General features: G+C 38.7%; 1 protein-coding gene across 2 annotated transcripts in view; it reads left to right on the forward strand.

The window, feature by feature from the left end:
- The window catches only part of AGO4 (argonaute RISC component 4), a 131,276-nt gene that overhangs the window by 11,833 nt on the left and 99,170 nt on the right, over window positions 1-20,273 (forward strand). For both annotated transcript variants that reach the window (XM_053707006.1, XM_053707007.1), the window contains exon 3: window positions 13,359-13,479. In XM_053707006.1, coding sequence (XP_053562981.1) covers window positions 13,359-13,479 — 121 coding nt within the window. The remainder of the gene's footprint in view (window positions 1-13,358; window positions 13,480-20,273) is intronic.

The raw sequence follows: 20,273 nt of genomic DNA on the forward strand, positions 1-20,273 counted from the left end.
GTGCCCCAGCCATTGGTGGTGTCAGCTGCCGTTTTTGATTTTTACTGTTTGTAGTCCATATTGATATACCCTCTTTATAGTTATGGGGGATTCTGATGCTGAGACTGTGCTCATTTCAGATTCTGTAACAGAGGATTCTGATACCTAGATGATTATAATATCTGATTCAGATTCTGTGTCGGGTGACGAATCCGGTTTAGCCTCGTTGACTCCTGTCAATCAGTCTTGTTCCATGTGAGAGCACCCGGTTCCTCAGGCTCGGGGAATCAGGGATCTGCTGAGCCGTCCGCCTCTGGGGGTCCTGTCTCCCAGGGAGCGAGTTCCCTACCGATTTCTTTCTCCTACACATGCGGGTAGCCCAGTTTATGGCTCCTCCACGTGGGGTGGTGTGTTCTCCCCGGAGCTTGCAGCACGTTTTCGCCTTCAGATAATGTTTGCGCTGGCTCGTCTGCATAGTCCAGACGTTTCTTTGAGAATGTGCTCGTGCTCTATTGTCCCGGGTTCTCTTCCAGAGTGTTGTGCCTTTCTGTATCGTATTGCGCGCCTTCGCGTATTGCTCAGACATCTGAGTCACTGAATGACCCTATATATGGGAATTGTCAGTCTGATGGTCTGAATGGTACAACTCGTTGGACATATGGGGATGAGGTAATCTCCTGTTGTCTTTATTTTGAGTTATTTACCAGTTTATGTGAGATGGGGCTCAGTTTGTCTGGTCCTAAGGGTAGGCCTGGGTCTTTTTTGGGCGTTAACCTTCGGGTTAGACTGTTGAGCCTTATTTGGATAGATCCTTAGGTCTATGGCCTTGTCTGTTTTCAGAGTCAGGTTGTACTTGTTCTCTGGAGGGATGGCTGTACCATCTTTACGCTCGTTCCTGTACCAGTTTTGGGATTCTTTTGTTCCCTGTATGGGACCCTGTGGCTGGTCCAGCTGGGTGTGGGTCTACAGATCAGGATGCCCGAGCGGTCTAAGGGTCACAGTCTCTTCTGGATGCATGAGCTTATTGAGTCTATCCTGATAGCTCAGTCTGCTAGGAGATGCATTTTATTTTTTTCTCCTTGCTCCTTTGACAAGAGAGGGTTTATTCTTCTTTCGAGTTCTGAGGGTATACTCTCATTCTCGGGGGGCCTTGGTGAAGGCTTTATGTTCCCCTTTCTAGGGACCTGTGAGTAGGTCCGGCGGCTTAGTTTGCCTGGAGCATGCCCTCTGTCGAGGGGCTGTTTTATGCGGTCTGTCTTCTTGATGACTGCTTCTTATCCTTGCAAGCTCCCTCTGGGCTGTCCTGTTATGGACTCTCTGTGTTGTCAAACTTGGGGTTTTGCCTGGGTCTAATCTTTTAGTATTCTATGGACAGGCACTGGGAGGATTTTGCCTCTTTAGTTGCATTCCATGCTGGCAGGATGTTGAGGAGGCGTTTTTTTTCTGTCTCCGTGCACAGTATTATCACGGGTTTTGCTTGGTATAGGCTTGGCCTTCTTCCCTGTTTGGATCCTTTCTGGTCTCTGTGAGTGGAACCCTCTCTTGGAGGTGTTCTTTCTTGGGATGAGTGGTGAGGGAACATCTATTGGGCGGCGGTGTCTCTTGGTGCCTGTCAGCCCAGTCTAGTCCGTTTTGCGGTCTCTGGTTTGGCTCTGGACTAGCTGCGAGTCAGTGTCACTGGGGCTTTTCCTTTAAAAAAAAAAAAAAAAAAAGATTTCTCGGCTTCGGACGAAGCAGGATGTTTTTATTGGGTAAAGGTTCAGGCCTGGTGCCCTCAGAATGGGCCGCCTATTGTACCCTCCCATTTTGGCATGCAGTGTCCTCTTTAGCTTGGGTATGGTTTTCCCAAAAGTAATGAATGCAGCTGTGGACTCTTTCCCATTAGGAAGAAAAACATAAATTATGCTTACCTGATAATTTCATTTTCTTCCGTGGGATAGAGTCCACAGCCCCCTGCCCTTTTTTTTATGTAGGGCGTCCTAGTTGTATTCTTCTGGCACCTTTTCACCCTGATATTTCTTTGACTGTCCCTTGTTCCTTGGCAGAATGACTGAGGGATGAGGGGAGTGGGAGGAGTATTTAAGCCTTTGGCTGGGGTGTCTTTTTGCCTCCTCCTGGTGGCCAGGTTCTTATTTCCCAAAAGTAACAAATGCAGCTGTGTACTTTATACTCCTATTCAGTAGGTTCCAAGGGAATCTCCATTGTGTTTAATTGAGGCAGTGCTGCTGTTGAAATGAACATGAAACCAAAGCATTTCCTTTCATGATTCAGAAAGAGCATACCATTTTTAAACAACTTTCTTCTATTGTAAAATGTGCTTCATTCGCTTGGTATCCTTTGGAGAAGCAGCAATTTACTACTGGGAGCTAGCTGACCACATCAGGTAAGCCAATGAACAGAGGCATATATGTGCAGCCACCAATCAACAGCTAGCTCCCAGTAGTGCATTACTACTCCTGAGCCTACTTAGGAATACCTGTCAACAAAGCGTACGAAGAGATCAAAGCAAATTAGGTCACTAGAAGTTAATTGGAAAAATATTTAAAATGACCCACTCTATCTGAAACATGAAAGTTTGACTATACTGTCCCTTTAATCTTCCAGAAGGTTTAAATATACAGTATATGTGTATATATGTATGGATGTGTGTGTATATATGTATGTGTGTATATCTATCTATCTATCTATATCTTTCCTCTATCTCTATCCGCACTCCTGACAAAGAACAAAAGCTAGAATAACTTCCATGCCTGTTCATTTTCATTACAACTCAGGGTGCGTGTTCTTTTAGCACACTATGCCCCTTCACAGATAAAAAAATATCCTGTAGCATATCAGTCTGACCCTGCCCAATGATAGTCCAGCGCCGAAAAACCAGGCAATTCCTCTCTGAACAAGAGAAACAACAACCCCAGACGATCATTTGCCTGCCTGTATGTGTATATATATGTATGTGTGTATGTATGTATGTATGTATGTATATGTATATATATGTGTGTGTGTATATATATATATATATATATATATATATATATATATATATATGATCTACCACACCTAACCTTGTACACCACTGAGTGACTCACTACCTATGCCTGAATAAACCCACTTGGTTGCAAACGATCCAGCTAGACCTCGTTTTCTTTTGTTCGTGTGTGTGTGTGTGTATATATATATGTATATATATATTATAAGAAGTCTACACACCCCTGTTAAAATGGCAGGTTTCTGTGATGTAAAAAAAATGAGACAAAGATAAATAATTTCAGAACTTTTTCCACCTTTAATGTGACTTATAAACTATGCAACTCAATTGAAAAACAAACTGAAATCTTTTAGGTGAATGGAAGTAAAAATAAAAAAATAAAACATGGTTGCATAAAGTAATACTTTGTTGAAGCAACTTTTGATTTTATTACAGCACTCAGTCTTTTGTGGTATGAGTCTATCAGTATGGCACATCTTGACTTGGCAAGATTTGCCCACTCTTCTTTGCAAAAACACTCCAAATCTGTCAGATTGCGAGGGCATCTCCTGTGCACAGCCCTCTTCAGCTCACCCCACAGGATTTGAATTGGATTCAGGTCTGGGCTCTGACTGGGCCATCCCAAAACTTTAATCTTCTTCTGGTGATGCCATTCCTTTGTTGATTTGGATGTATGCTTTGGGTCGTTGTCATGCTGAAAGATGAAGTTCCTCTTCATGTTCAGCTTTCTAGCAGAAGCCTGAAGGTTTTGTGCCAATATTGACTGGTATTTGGAACTGTTCATAATTCCCTCTACCTTGAATAAGGCCCCAGTTCCCGCTGAAGAAAAACAGCCCCAAAACATGATGCTGCCAGCACCATGTTTCACTGTGTATGGTGTTCTTTTGGTGATATGCAGTGTTGTTTTTGCGCGAAACATCTTTTGGAATTATTGCCAAAAAGTTCACCCTTGGTTTCATCAGACCATAACACCTTTTCTCACATGCTTTTTGCTAACTTTAGCTGTGCTTGGATGTTTTTCCTCATAAGAAAAAGCTTCCGTCTTGCTGTCTACCCCAAAGCCCAAACATATGAAGAATATGGGAGATTGTTGTCACGTTTACCACACAGCCAGTACTTGCCAGATATTCCTGCAGTTCCTTTAATGTTGCTGTAGGCCTCTTGGTAGCCTCCCAGACCAGTTTTCTTCTCGTCTTTTCATCAATTTTGGAGGGACATCCAGTTCTTGGTAATGTCATTGTTGTGCCATATGTTCTCCACTTGAGTTGTACAGTTTATAGGTCACATTAAAGGTGGAAAAAGTTCTGAAATGATTTATTTTTTTACATCACAGAAACCTGACATTTTAACAGGGTGTATATATACACATACACACACACACTCCAGATAACAGGATACAAATGCCTGGGGTGCGACAGAAAGGCTAGAACAAGCAAAAGAAGATAGCAATTGTGAACGTTTTCGGGGGATTAGCCCCTTCCTCAGACATACAAAAAACAAATATATATATATATATATATATATATTAATGATGTAGTTCTGGGATCCAAGCACTCACTGTAAATGTGAATTGCCTGGGTGCACTCTATGGTAGATAGGTAGAAACTTCAAGGAAAGAAGAGGCACTCACAGGACTTAGTTAACAAATTTTATTTGTATTTCATCAATAAGGGTTCAGTCAACGTTTCGGTCCTCACAGGGACCTTTGTCAAGACTGTTTCTCAATTCGAGAGTATGTAATATGTTCAGCGGTAAACATATTACACACACTCAAATTGAGAAACAGTCTTGACAAAGGTCCTCGTGAGGACCGAAACGTTGACTGAACCCTTATTGAGGAAATACAAATAAAATTTGTTAACTAAGTCCTGTGAGTGCCTCTTCTTTCCTTGATGTGTATGTGTGTGTATATATATATATATATATATGTGTGTGTGTATATGTATATATGTGTGTGTATATATATATATATATATATATATATATATATATATATATATATATATATATATATATATATATTTATATATATATATATATATATATATATATATATATATATTTATGTATATTCTTGAAAGTGTGGATGGAAAAAACTGCTATAATTTACTTACTGAGCATTCAAATAAAGATACCAACTCGTCTATACGAATTTGTAAGTCTAATGTTCAAATTGTGGTGCAGACCCTTATTATAGTTATCATTCAATGAAAAAAAAGATTGTTGTGGCTTTATTTTAAACCACTCAAAGACTGGGAATTCAGCACTCTTAAATAGAGAATAAAGCAACACATACTAAATTTGAAACATAATTACGTTTATTCTCGCACAGTGTTGAGCGCAGGCTCATCAGGATGACAGCATCCAAATGTACTGGATACAGTGAATATCATGGTTTAAAAGCATAAGATACAAAAAAATACTATACAGAATATATTTACATATACTTGCTAATATTAGGACCGGTACATGAGAAATGACATGCAGTTTGCAAAGACTGAATACTTCCTAAAATACACAAGGTAGTGAATCCAAAGTAATACACCTTATGGATGCGCACAGAATGCAAGCCTCAAAATATGTTTTCTCAGACCTATTTGGGTTTTAGTAAAACTGGAGAGAAATGGTTTGGGCCCCTTTTGCAGTAATTACTTCCTCAATATGGCATGGAAGCTATCAGCGTGTGGCACTACTGAGGTGTTATGGAAGACCAGAATGCTTCAATAGTGGCCTTCAGCTCTTTTGCATTGTTCGGTCTCATGTCTCATCTTTCTCTTGGCAATGCCCCATAGATTCTCTCTTGGGTTCAGGTCAGGCGAGTTTGCTGGCCAATCGAGCACAGTAATCCCATGGTCATTGAACCAGGTTTTGGTGCTTTTGGCAGTGTGGGCAAGTGCCAAGTCCTGCTGGAAAATGAAGTCAGCATCCCCATAGAGCTAGTCTGCGGAAGGAAGCATGAAGTGCTCCAAAATCTCCTGGTAGATGGCTGCGTTGACCCTGGACTTAAAGGGACACTGAACCCAAATTTTTTTCTTTCGTGATTCAGATAGAGCATGCAATTTTAAGCAACTTTCTCATTTACTCCTATTATCAATTTTTCTTCGTTCAATTGCTATCTGTATTTAAAAAAAAAAATTGGCATCTAAGCTTTTTTTCTTGGTTCAGAACTCTGTATTGGATGAATTTATCCACCAATCAGCAAGGACAACCCAGGTTGTTCACCAAAAATGGGCCGGCATCTAAACTTACATTCTTGCATTTCAAATAAAGATACCATGAGAATTAAGAAAATTTGATAATAAGAATAATATAGAAAGTTGATTAAAATGTCATGCTCTATCTAAATCATGAAAGAAAAAATGTGGGTTCAGTGTCCCTTTAATGAAGCACAGTGAACCTACACCAGCAGATGACATGGCTCCCCAAACTTCACACTGGACTTTCAGCATCTTGCAGTGTGTGCCTCTCCATTCTTCCTTCATACTCTGGGTCCTTGGTTTCCAAATGAGATGCAAAATTTGCTCTCATCAGAAAAGAGGACTTTAGACCACTGAGCAACAGACCAAGTCTGTTTTTCTTTAGCCCAGGTAAGACGCTTCTGATGTTGTTTGTTGTTCAGGAGTGGCTTGACAATAGGAATACGACATTTGAAGCCCATGTCCAGGATCCGTCTGTGTGTGGTGGCTCTTGATGCACTGACTCCAGCCTCAGTCCACTCCTTGTGAAAGTCCCCAACACTTTTGAATGGCCTTTTCCTGACAATCTTCCCCAGGCTGCGGTCATCCCTGCTGCTTGTGCACCTTTTTCTTCCACACTTTTCCCTTCCACATAACTTTCTATTAATGTGCTTTGATACAGCACTTTGGGAACATCCAACTTCTTTTGCAATTACCTTTTGAGGCTTTCCCTCCTTATGGAGGCTGTCAATGATGGTTTTCTGCACAACTGTCAGGTCAGCAGTCATTCCCATGATTGTGATTCCTACTGAACCAGACTGAGAGACCATTTAAAGGCTCAGGAACCCTTTGCAGGTGTTATGGCTTAATTAGCTGATTAGAGTGGGACACTTTGAGCCTAGAATATTGCACCTTTTCACAATATTTAAATTTTCTGAGATTGTGGATTTGGGGTTTTCATGAGCTGTAAGCTATAATCATCACAATTATGACAAATCACAGCTTGAACTATCTTGATTTGCATATAATGAGTATCTCATATATCAGTTTCACCTTTTAAGTTGCGTTAGTGAAATCAATTAACTTTTGCACAATATTCAAATTTTTTGAGTTTCGTGTGTGTGTATATGTATGTGTATATATATATATATATATATATATATATATATATATATATATATATATATATATATGTGTGTGTATATATATGTGTGTGTGTATGTATATATATATATATATATATATATATATATATATATATATATATATATATATATATATATATATAATTACGCACAGTGTTTATAAGTTTACATACCCTGGCAGAATTTATGATTTCTTTGCCATTTTTCAGAGAATATGAATGATAACACACAAACTTTTCTTTCACTCATGGTTAGTGTTTGGCTGAAGCCATTTATCAATCAACTGTGTTTACTCTTTTTAAATCATGACAACAGAAACTACCCAATTGACCCTGATCAAAAGTTTATATACCTCAGTTCTTAATACCGTGTATTGCCCCCTTTAACATCAATGACAGCTTGAAGTCTATTTTGGTATTTGTGGATGAGGGTCTTTATCTTATCAGATAGTAAAGCTGCCCATTCTTCCTGGCAAAAAGCCTCCAGTTCCTGTAAATTATTGGGCTGTCTTGCATGAACTGCACGTTTGAGATCTCCCTAGAGCGGTTCAATGTTATTGAGGTCAGGAGACTGAGATGACCACTCCTGAACCTTCACTTTATTCTGCTGTAGCCAATGACAGGTCGACTTGCCCTTGTGTTTAGGACCATTGACATGTTGGAATGTCCACGTACGTCCCATGCGCAGCTTCCGGGCTGATGAATGCAAATTTTCCTCTAGTATTTTTTGATAACATACTGCATACATCTTGCCATCTATTCTGACCAAATTCACCTCAGTGTTTCACAATAGGAATGGTGTGCCTTTCATCGTAGGCCTTGTTGACTCCTCTCCAAATGTAGCGTTTATGGTTGTGGCCAACAAGTTAAATTTTGGACTCATCACTCCAAATTACTTTGTGCCTGAAGGTTTGAGGTTTGTCTCTGTGCTCTTTGGCGTATTGTAAACAGGATACTTTGTGGCATTTGCGTAGTAATTGCTTTCTTCTGGCGACTCGACCATGCAGCCCATCTTTCTTCAAGTGCCTCCTTATTGTGCATCTTGAAACAGCCACACCACATGTTTTCAGAGAGTCCTGTATTTCACCTGAAGTTTATTTGTGGGTTTTTCTTTGCATCATGAACACTTTTCCTGGCAGTTGTGGCTGAAATTGTAGTTGGTCTACCTGACCGTGGTTTGGTTTCAACAGAACCCCTCATTTTCCACTTCTTGATTAGAGTTTGAACACTGCTGATTGGCATTCTCAATTCCTTGGATATATTTTTCTATCCCTTTCCTGTTTTATACAGTTAAACTACCTTTTCCCACAGATCCTTTGACAATTCTTTTGCTTCCCCCATGACTCAGAATCCAGAAACGTCAGTGCAGCACTGGATGAAAGATGCAAGGGTCAGGAGTCCAGAAACTCATTGACCTTTTATAGACACACACTAATTACTAGCAAACAGATCACAGGTCAGGATGGTTACCTTTTTATAGCCATTCAAACCCCTTAGTGTCAACTTGTGTGCGTGTTATCAGGCCAAAATCACCAGGGTATGTTAACTTTTGATCAGTCATTTGGTAGTTTCTGTTGTCATTATGATTTAAAAAGGGTAAACACAGTTGATTGATAATAAATGCCTTCAGCCAAACACTAACCATGGGTGAAAAATGTTTTTGTGTTATTATTCATATTCTCTGAAAAATGGCAAAGAAATCATAAATTTTGCCAGGGTATGTAAACTTATGAGCACAACTTTGTGTGTGTATGTATGTACATATATATATGTGTGTATGTGTGTGTGTGTGTTTAATCCAGTAAAAAAGAAAAAGAATGAGCACAATAGAGCTATATGAGATACTGTGACTGAAGTAGGGGGTTTCAGCACTCAAAAAAACACCTAATTAAATCTAAAATATAGATATTCATGGCTGGGGATAATATTAAACCCAAAAAAAGGAAACCTGTATGCAAAGATCAAATTGATTGCAGTTGATTTATTGCAAAAACTATTACTATTATTCCAGCATGAATTAATTTATATCAAAACTAATGTGCACCACTGCAGTGGATTTGGCTATGCAAAAATCATTAGTAACAAAACTCTACAAAACAAGGCAGTTTGAAAAAATATGCAGCAAGCAATAATGTAAAGGCAGGACAATAATAACTCGTGGACTTGCATAAGGATATACATATATACATATACACACTCACAGGAACGAACAACTGGCTCAATACCATTGTTAGCCTGTTCTTTGGCGATTGACCACCTGGGTGCAACTTTTTAGCCCAGTAATGTTTTTCACAGAGTAGAACTTTCCTGTAGTATATCAGTCTGATCCTGCCTATTACGGTCAGTCCAGCGCCGAAATACCATGCAATTCCTCTCTGAACAAGGAACACAGCAACCCCTCTCTATTTATTTATTTTTTTTTATATATATATATATATATATATATATATATATATATATATATATATATATATATATATATATATATATATATATATATATATATACACATACAGCCCTCGTTTTACAACGGTTCAATTTACACCGTTTCAGAATAACAACCTTTTTTTTCCAGTCATGTGACTGCTATTGAAAAGCATTGAGAAACAGTGCATTTATTAAAATAGCCAGTAGGTGGAGCTGTCCGCTTGTGTTGCAGTAAAGCCAAGCAAACTGAAATTAATCAGTTTAATCAGATCTGAGCTATAGAGCAGATTTCATAGGAACAAGATCTTCCTGTCTAACTCAGTCCAGATTGGAATGCATAGAAAGAACAGTTTGCAGAGAAATGCAAGTGAAGTCTGTGTTGTGTGATTATTTTATTAGGTTTATAATGCTGTTTCGCATTTAAAGTCTTCATTTCAAAGCTTTAAAAATAATGTATTAGGTGTTACTTATGACAATTTTGAGAGGGGCTTGGAACCTATCTCCCTCACTTTATATATATATATATATATATATATATATATATATATATATATATATATATATATATATATATATATATATATATATATATATATATATATATATATATATATATTAGGGGTGCTGAAAATAATAGTCATTGCAATGCATCTTGATGCAGCCATTAACGATACTGCATCGGTGCAGTGCAGACCCGAATCAATTCAGGGGTCAGTGACATCGTCACGTGACCCTGCCTCTGGGAACGACACCAGTATTCTGTTGAAGCACTTCAAAGCTCAGTACTTGCGCAGTGACTGTGAAACATGCTGGCCCAGGTGTCTCCAGATTCAGTTGTGGTAGGGCCTCCCCCCTGTCTCGTGAGGCGCACTAGAAAAATTATTGAGATGAGGGAAAAAAACTAGCTGACAACCCATCATAGGGTTTTATAGTGTTAAAGAGTAAGCTGTGGATGAGATGAGTTAGGCACAGGGTACTATGGATGAGCAACAAGCTGAATGCCGTGGCTGGGACGGGAACAGGTTGTTATAGAAGAGAACTAGGCTGAGTGTGCTATCGGACATTAGTAAAACTAAGGGACCAAGTGCTCTGGAAAAGGTAGGGGTGTTAGGGACTTAAATGCCTGAGTACTGTGAGAAATTTAAACACAGGAAACTGGAGCATCTGAGTGCTGTGGCAATGCTGGGCTCTACAGAGGGTGGGTTTGTGGGAGTTATCTGCTCTTAAGAAAGTTGGGAGAGATTGTTTTGGGAAATGATGGGACCAAATGTAAGGGAGCCAGCTGCCATAGGGACCTTATTAGGGACCAAGGCACAGAGTACTGGTGACATTGTGTGGGACATATGGCAGAGTGATGTGATGATTTTGTTGGGCACAAGAATCTCTAGCGTATCTAAGTGCTGTAGCAGAACTTGTATCTAGCTGCTCCATGTTCTTGTATGAATGTTGGGTAATGGGAAAAGGAGAGACTGTTAATGCATTTTTATGCGTGAGATGTGGAAGATGTTTGGTAATAGAATAGCTAGTTTTTTTAGTGCAGCCAGGTGTAGGATGAAAGAGTAGCATTGTTCAAGGTGATGGAGCTGTGTGTATGGTGTGGCTGATGGAATTTTCAGGGACAGGGCATTATGTAGGGGATGGGTTGAGGTTGTTGGAGTAACTTTGTGTGCAGTGTCATGTCAAATTATGATATATTTTGGACTCTCTTATGTGTGTAGCCATGTAAAATATTTCCTTGGATCCTTTAAATAGTATGGCTATCTCCTTAGCATTCTAGGTCCCTTCTAGGTTTTAGAAAAATGAGGGTGGAGCATTTACTAGCATATTGAATAGTTAGATACAGGTTTTTTAAAGTGGTGAGTTAAGACAAGGGAGTAGTTTTCCTTAGGGGGATAGGCTGTGTATACAGTTACACTTCTGTGGAAAAGCTGGGTATACAGCGTTTGAAATACAACAAATGTTATGAAGGAGATTTCTGCCTAAATTGTATTCCAGTTGAAGAAACCTTTTAGCTACATTGAGTTCTTACAATTCTTCTGAATAAATACTAAGCAGATTTTTCTAGATGATAAAGGGTTTCTATTTAGCAATTTGTCTACAAAGCAATGTGTTCATTTAACACAGAAGAGAGTTACCGGGTATGTTGGAAGACTCTCTTTACCATAAACTACTTTTGTTAGCGACTGACTAATGGAATGGGTTACATGAGTCACTTTGTTTTCACAAGCACATATAAGTGTATGTGGGCTCGGCTATGACCATCCACTAAATTAGCCAAGCCAGCCAATTAGACATCTAAGTATTTTATATAGATAGATAGAGAGAGAGAAAAAATATATAAATAAATAAAAAAAAAAAAAAATATATATATATATATATATATATATATATAGATAGATATATAGATATATAGAGATAGATAGATATATAGAGATAGATAGATAGATAGGACCGCACTCCAAGGGACTTCGCAAACATCACTTTAATCAGTGATTAAAGTGATGTTTGCTAAAGTGTGCATGTCCTATATTTCTATTCATTTGTTTGCTGAACCCAGGGCATAGGACCGTTGTAATTGGGAGTGCAATTTTCTGCTTTTCTATATACTGTATGTATATATATATATATAATACAGGTATACCTCACTTTACAGCGCTTCACTTTACATCGATTCGCTAATACTCTGTGGAGCTGAAGTTCAGCCTCCAAGGATTTTGAAACAGTGCTGTAAATCATTGTGAGATTGCGAGAAAAGTGACTGGCTCCATTTTGTTATGCTTAGTTCACTCTGTTTACAGCATTACAGTGCAATCTGTGTCTCAGTGCTATAGTCTGGCACATTGTACTACAGTAATTGTCACTATTTTACAGGTACAGTATTTATTTAAACGAAACGTAGCACTACTGCACCCCTAATATATGTTAGTTCAAACATTTTTTAAAGTCTTTAAACACACTTGCAAGTGAATAAAAAGCTAAAACTGCCTTGTTTCACTTTAAGGCGGTTTTCACTTTACAGCGGGGCTCCGGTCCCTAACCTGCTGTATGAGCGGGGTATACCTGTATAGGGTAGCACAGTTCTACAAAATCATTGTAAGTCAGCTGTTCTGCAGATACTCCATGGGGCAGTAATCGTGATGCATTGTGGAATCAAATCGTTGACAGGATAATCGACACACACACACACACACACACACACACACACACACACATACATACATACATACATACATACATACATACATACATACATACATACATACATACATACATACACACACACACACATACATACACACACACACACACACATACACACACACACATACACACATACACACATACATACATACACACACATACACACATACATACATACACACACATACATATACACACACATACATATACACATACATACATACATACACACACACACATATACACACATACATACATACATACATACACACACATACATATATACACATACATACATATACACACACATACATACACACACACACACATACATACATACATACATACATATACATACATACACACACACACACATACATACATACATATACATACACACATACATACATACATACATACTTTTTATTTTATTTATTTTTTTCAGAGAGGTGGTTGACACAATGGTTCGGCATTTTAAGATGCAGATATTTGGAGATCGTCAGCCAGGCTATGATGGCAAGAGAAACATGTATACAGCACACCCATTGCCAATTGGGAGGGACAGAGTAAGTTTAAAGACAACTGCTACTTACTTACTTTTACTACTTCTTCTTCTTCTTTATTATTATTATTATTCCCTTTTTTTTTTTCTTTTTTTTTAGCATTTAGTAAAAATTTGAATACAAACTCTACTCACTAAAGCACAAACATTCATGGCTTATTTTTTTTTAATTTTTATTAAGGTTTTGAGATACAACATTCAGTATATGTCCATATATAATTCCAATATGTTTATATTAAAGAGACATACAGATATCATGCAAGGGTCAATCAAGAAGAATAGTAGTAAAACACAAATAGAATAGTTATATCCATCATTACTAACTGTTGTGGTGTCATACAAATAGGTGGACATAACTATTATAAAATAAGGCAGTATCTGTAGTCAGAGTAACTGCTAGCAGAAACTATAAAACTTTCTCTCTCTTTGTATTTTAAACATATAAACAGTAGTATTGTGACCTTCTCTTAATAATATATGCAATAAATGAGCAAAGAAACAACTGAAACATAACAGATGTATGCATCAGGGGATAAGCTGGGACCTATATTAATGGAACATTGATTTTAAATTTTGGGATATGTTCCCCATTGTACACAAAGGGTCACTCTTGGACCTACCTGGTCTATAAGTGCAAGGGTGAGGTGAGTTGGCGTATTGCCATGGTCACTCTTGGACCATAGTATATAAGGATAAATAGATAGCAGCTGATAATAAATACCACTTTAGTGTAGGAGACATATACATATTAGTTGAGGTAAGATGCGGTATAGGAGAAAATCTTAAGGTAGAAAAATGTGTGTTTAAAATAGCTACATTCTAGAGGAGGTGATATTAAACACGGCTCGCCTAACTCTATAAAATTCACATGACATAAGAAAACTATGGAACCTTATTATTTATTTGTAGAAGGACATATGTGGAAGTGTTGGAGGAACACAGAAGTATATATACTGCTTAATGTATAGTAGCCCCAGGTAGACTGCATAAATAACTTGTCGTAATGTGGTAGTTAGGCTAGTTATGACTTGGGTTGATATGTTCTAAGTATGATACCATTTTAATCTTAAACAAAACAAGATTCCTTAGAAATGTCACTCACTGAAAGGTAATGTGAAACACTGGTACATAAGCGCAAAAAGCCAGTTGAAACTTCAATGTCTCTAGAGTGAAACTGCCAATAGTACGTGTTGTGTCCACACACAGAGCCAAACAACAAGGATCATTAAAAACCTGCACACTCTTACCCCATTCTGGCTGAACTATCAGAAATTCTTAGGACCACTGTACCATGAACCGTGCCCTCCAGGAATCCAGGTGTGATGCGTGAACCACAGCTCCGGTGTGGAATTACTCACTTCGTGAACCTTGGTTCCTTTCGGTTACTTCCAGTGTTGGTATCCATGTCTGAGCGTAGCGTGTGACGTCACCAGTCACGTTGGGGGTTTGTGAGGGTTATGCTCCAATCGGCTCCCGTTGTTTGTTCTGCTAGGTATCAACTCCATACAGCAAATGACGTAAGTTGCACTCTTGTAACAGGCTCTAGTGCACCAGGTGAGGTAATAGAGATCCACAAAGAGGACTCCTTGTTGTCCCGTAGCAATATATTCAAAAAGAGGAAACGGATCTCTTCATCGAATGATAAAACAAAACGGCTTTATTGAAACATAATTAAAAGTTCCATAGCCACCAGCACAAAAAATATACAGGGAACAGCTGGTCTGACTAGTTTCGGCGTCTTGCCGTAATCTTAGACCTGCTGGGTACTTTGAAATTGCAGTCTTGCAGTGAAGACACCAGAACTGTAGGACTTTACTATAAACATAATTCAAAATGGTGTTTAGCAAGAAAGCGAAAACTACCCAGAATCTGATGGGACTTATCCAGTACATGTCACACAGCAATAGATATGCATACATAGAGATAGGGTGTGTTAAAGGGATACTAAACCCAAATTTTTTTCTTTCATGGTTCAGATAGAGCATGAGATTTTAAGCACCTTTCTAATTTACTCCTATTATCAATTTTTCTTTGTTCTCGTGCTATCTTGATTTGAAAAAGCAGTACTGTAAGCTTTAGAGCCAGACCATTTTTTGTTCAGCACCTGGGTAGCACTTGCTGATTTGTGGCTAAATATAGCAAACCAATCAGCAAGCTCTACCAAGGTGCTAAACTAAAAATGGGCCGGCTCCTAACCTTTCATTACTGCTTTTTCAAATCAAGATAACATGAGAACAAAGAAAAATTGATAATAGGAGTAAATTAGAAAATTGCATGCTCTGTCTGAATCATGAAAGAACAAATGTGGGGTTAGTATCCCTTTAAGCATAAGATAAATATATATAGTGTTCCATTGAACCAAGTGTCATCTGGCTTATTAGACTGTTTAGTCTTCATGTAAAACTTGATTCCGGAGAGGAGAGTCTTGTAATAATAGGAGATAGACTTGTCCGATTTGCCCAAAGGGGCTACAGTGTAGACTATCTCTATCACCAGACAGCTGTGCAGTTTTCTACTTTAAGGACTGGGAGATGAGATGAGACCTGCTTAACGGACTTTGTACTTTTGTGACTGGGATCCAAGTTAATCCGTTGATCTCGAGATGCGAGTGAGTCCCTCACAGAAATTATAAACCGTGCCATCAACTTAGTGTCAGTCAGCTACGACGCCACGGGAAGCTTATGTGAAGAGAGACGCAGAGGCTCTGACGCTCGATCATGGAAGTCGGCCGTAACCTTCCTGATGAGAAACTAGTGGTGAGCTGTTTCTTTTCTCTTCCACATTAGCGAGCATGAATTGGGATATTCGTGACCAGACAGAAAGGCGCGGCTCTCTGGCACTTCTTAGGGTCAGTTCCTCTCTTTCGGATTCCATTGTACTGCTGTCTGATAATCTGGCTGATAACGGAGGCGTGTCAATGCTCTCCGGGCGTGAACTAGGTTTTAGATATCTTCTTGGCCTTTCTGTTTGGTAGGGCTGCAAAGTTTCAGATCTACCATCAGATAGGTGATTAGTATAAAAACCCCAGGTTAGCAGATTGTTTAGTTTCAGTTGCTGTGGAGACTCATTTTACCATCTGACTAAGGGCGTTGAATCGATTGTCCATCTGATTTTCGAATTTTGTGAGTAAGGCATATAGCATCTCGTAGCTCTCCTCCATTTTATTTCTGCAGTTTGATAGACCTGCACTACCCGGTGAACCGGGGGAGGAGTTAGGGTGGATGTTACAAGGCCGCCTCACCTCTTTAACTGTCTGGTCTAGAGCTCCTTATAGTGCAATCGCTGAAATATTAACTTCTGTACATGCAGCACCACTTTATGAAGTGGCACCAATATGCTATATTTGTGAAATCTTGATGTTTACATAGATAATCGGCAGATTATCCCTTGAAGCATCAGAAACCTATACTTTAGTCACCTGCCAGGACACGCCGTCCCATTCATGGCTGATTTTACTCCTTTTTCCTGTAATTTTTTTATTTTTTTTATTTGAGGCTCAAAATAAAGCATACATAAATGTAAAACAGTGAAAAATTAAAACAATGCAATATTTGCATGAAATAAAACAGTTTCAAGCTGACTATACATCAGAAAATAAATTCAAAGGAAGTAATATACAAGCAGTATGCCAGGTAATGGACAAACCTCCATTACCTGGAGGCCACTCTTGGGCCTCAGAAATAAAGAACAAAATCACAGAAGGTTATAATTGATCAAAGGAGACCACTCTCGAGTCCCAAATGACTTGCCTCATTTTCAATTTTATATACATATAGTAAAAATGATAAACTGCACAGATGTTACAGAACCTATAACAATATTAACTATATATAGTTGTGATTGGGGAGAATCAGTACTATTATTAACATAGCATATAGAAACCCTCCTATAAGTTTAACCCTTCAAAAGCACTTTAGAGAGCTTTGTATTATTAATTTTTACACCTCCAGCTCCTACTAGCGACTTATAATGACAATATAATTTACAGAGTGAGTTATAAATGGGATAATAGTGTCTTGTCTCTTATAGTGTTAACAGATCAATTTAGCTGACACAAGGTCTTATATTATGGAAAACCAGAAGGTTCAAACAACCCATAGAAGTTATCATCTTCAACAACATATACCAGAATGAGAGATACCAAAAGAAGGTATAAATAAGATAATTTAGTTCTTATGAATATGCTTAGGAGTATAAGATTAGCAAAGCAAAATAAGGGTATCAGGAAACCCTAGGTAGGCTGGAGTCTGCTAGCTAGGGCAATGCAAAGGAAGGAGGTTATATGTGTATACATACATACACATGCATGCGCACATACACACCTCATGTTGAGTAAGGGGATCCACAGGTTAATAACATGCTGGAAAACAGGGGGATGGGTTTGATTTTTAGGCAACGTTCCCAGATGCCACCTCTGTATAGGTAAAATGTGTCATTTAATTCTATGATGGAAATACTTGATATAATGAAACATAATATAGCGGCAATCATCTTTGCAGACCTGTACAACAAAACAAACTGTATTACTAATATCGAGTCTTCTGAGTGTAAGCCGTTGTATTAAGCAGCTTTGGACAGAAAATAGGGGTTTAACTCAGCAAACTCCTAGATAATAAGGGTAAGTCCCGTGAGTTATTCAATGGATATGTCCACCCTATATCCGTACCTTTCCCATAGCTGTCATATATTGTTATAGGGGACCCGGAGACGATCAAACTTTTAGTGCGTATAGTAATGCTAGCCTTCTGTTGGTAGTATGAGGTTGCACTTTGAGGTTTGTTAAGTCCTAATACAATGTCCAGTGAGAAACGTGCGCTTAAACAGAAGAGCAGTCTATCCTCATCAGAGGCTGTCCCGCGGCCAACACTCGTGAGTACAATTTAACCTACTCCGGACCTCGGTACTTGTTGTTTGTGGAAGTGCGAGGGCTCGCTAGTCTGCGACTTTGCTGAGAGACCTACCCCTCCATAAACTTCTATTTGTTTTATTTGGGACTCAGCTAGAGATAGGACAAGGGTTAATTCTCTGAATTTTATCTCCGCTCCCTGGAAGATATGGACTTGATGAGGAAGCATGTCGGAAAATGCTGCATCCAAGTCTGAAGGTATCCTTGTGTGTGATTGTGTGGGGCGGTTTAGGCCAGTCTCATTTCCTATGCTGTGAGGTCTCAACTGGACCGGCAATAGATGTAGCCCCTCCGTAGAATACCTAACTTCCCGGTGCAGCAAAGTAAATGTGGAAGGGCCTCTAGACACCTCCGGCAGAGTCCTGTCTGAGATCAGCATGCTACCGACAGCTAATACGTCTCCTTTTATAATAGGCGATTGAATACCCACAACGGCTAATGGACTTGTGACTGCCATTATGTTTTTGGGCAAAAATGGGTCAATTTGCGGTTGCAGAGTTATAGCCTCAGAATCTGTGTCAGCACAGCACAGCTCTCCATGAAAGTCACTTGTTTGGTCCACAATATTGAGAATGGAAGCGGTGTTGTCCGAAAAGAGTTCCTCTTGTCTTAGCCCAGTACCGTGTTTAATACTGCAATCCTGTAGGGTTAGCTTGGCTCTTATCTTATGTTGTTGCAGGATTAATGAAATGTCACGTTCCAAGGCCTCAAAGTGCTCAGCAATCAGTTGTGTCATGGAAGTTTCCCATCTAGTGACCGTCTCCATATTAGCAATCTCTGTTAATGTAGTTATTATCCTACTAGAGGATATCGTAACCCCGGAGTTCGAGGGAGGGTAATATCACGGCAGCCCCAGACCTATAGTCCATAACCTATACAGGGACTTCTTGGCTTCTTCAGTTTCACAAATTGCTGCGTAGTTGTAAAGATGGCCTCCAGTCCTGAAAATAAGTCTGTCCCGTAGCTGACTCAAAGAGCATAGGCAGGTACGCAGTCAAACCATCCACTCTCAGAATTTGTCTGTTCACCTTGATGAATATCCGTTGCAGAGCAATAAATATTAAATATTTCACTATGTTTAACTAATAAAAATAAAATCGGGTTCAGAGAGCTTCACTGAGACGCGTCCTGCCGCATTGAATGTGGGCTCCGCCCCCCCCCCCCTTTTTCCTGTAATTGAGCTCTAACAATTGTGGATTTTCTAATCCTAAAAAATGAAAACATGGCAGGCTTCCTTGCACACATTTATCCCTAATTTGCATTTTATCTTATAATTTCTGTTTAAAAAAAACCCTGTGTCTTAGAGGGTATTTTAAGATGTAACCAAACATGATCTTAATGAGTCATTTTACCTCCTATAGTCTAAAGCCATTTTAAATGAACACTGAAGTCAAATTTTAATATTTCATTATTCAGATAGCGTATAAAATTTTAAATAACTTTCCATTTCACTTCCATTATCTAAATGTGCACAATAATTTTTATATCCACACTTTGAGCCACCAGCTTCTACTGAGCACTTGCACAAATTCACTGAATAAATGTATATGTATTTTCTTGATGACTGTCGCATGATGCAGGGGGAAGAAAACTGTTAACTATAAAATGTCAGAAAAAATCTACTAATTTGACATTCATACTACTTGTTATTGCTTTGGGTTTTTTTTTTTGTATTCATTTGTTATTTATGCAATGTATTTGTGACTTTTGTGCAAGAAAATAACTTTGGTCTTTCAGGAATGCACAAATATGAAAAGCCACCATATGGATGTACAAACAATTAAAAATTAGAAGATGCTGTAGAGGTTTTCCTAAAATGTCACTTGTTTTTACATTCATTTGTATACCTGCAAAAAATATTGCAGTTATTATTATTTAGCTAGAAGGACATG

This window comes from Bombina bombina, chromosome 3 (genome assembly GCF_027579735.1).
Source record: "Bombina bombina isolate aBomBom1 chromosome 3, aBomBom1.pri, whole genome shotgun sequence".
NCBI lineage: Eukaryota > Metazoa > Chordata > Amphibia > Anura > Bombinatoridae > Bombina > Bombina bombina.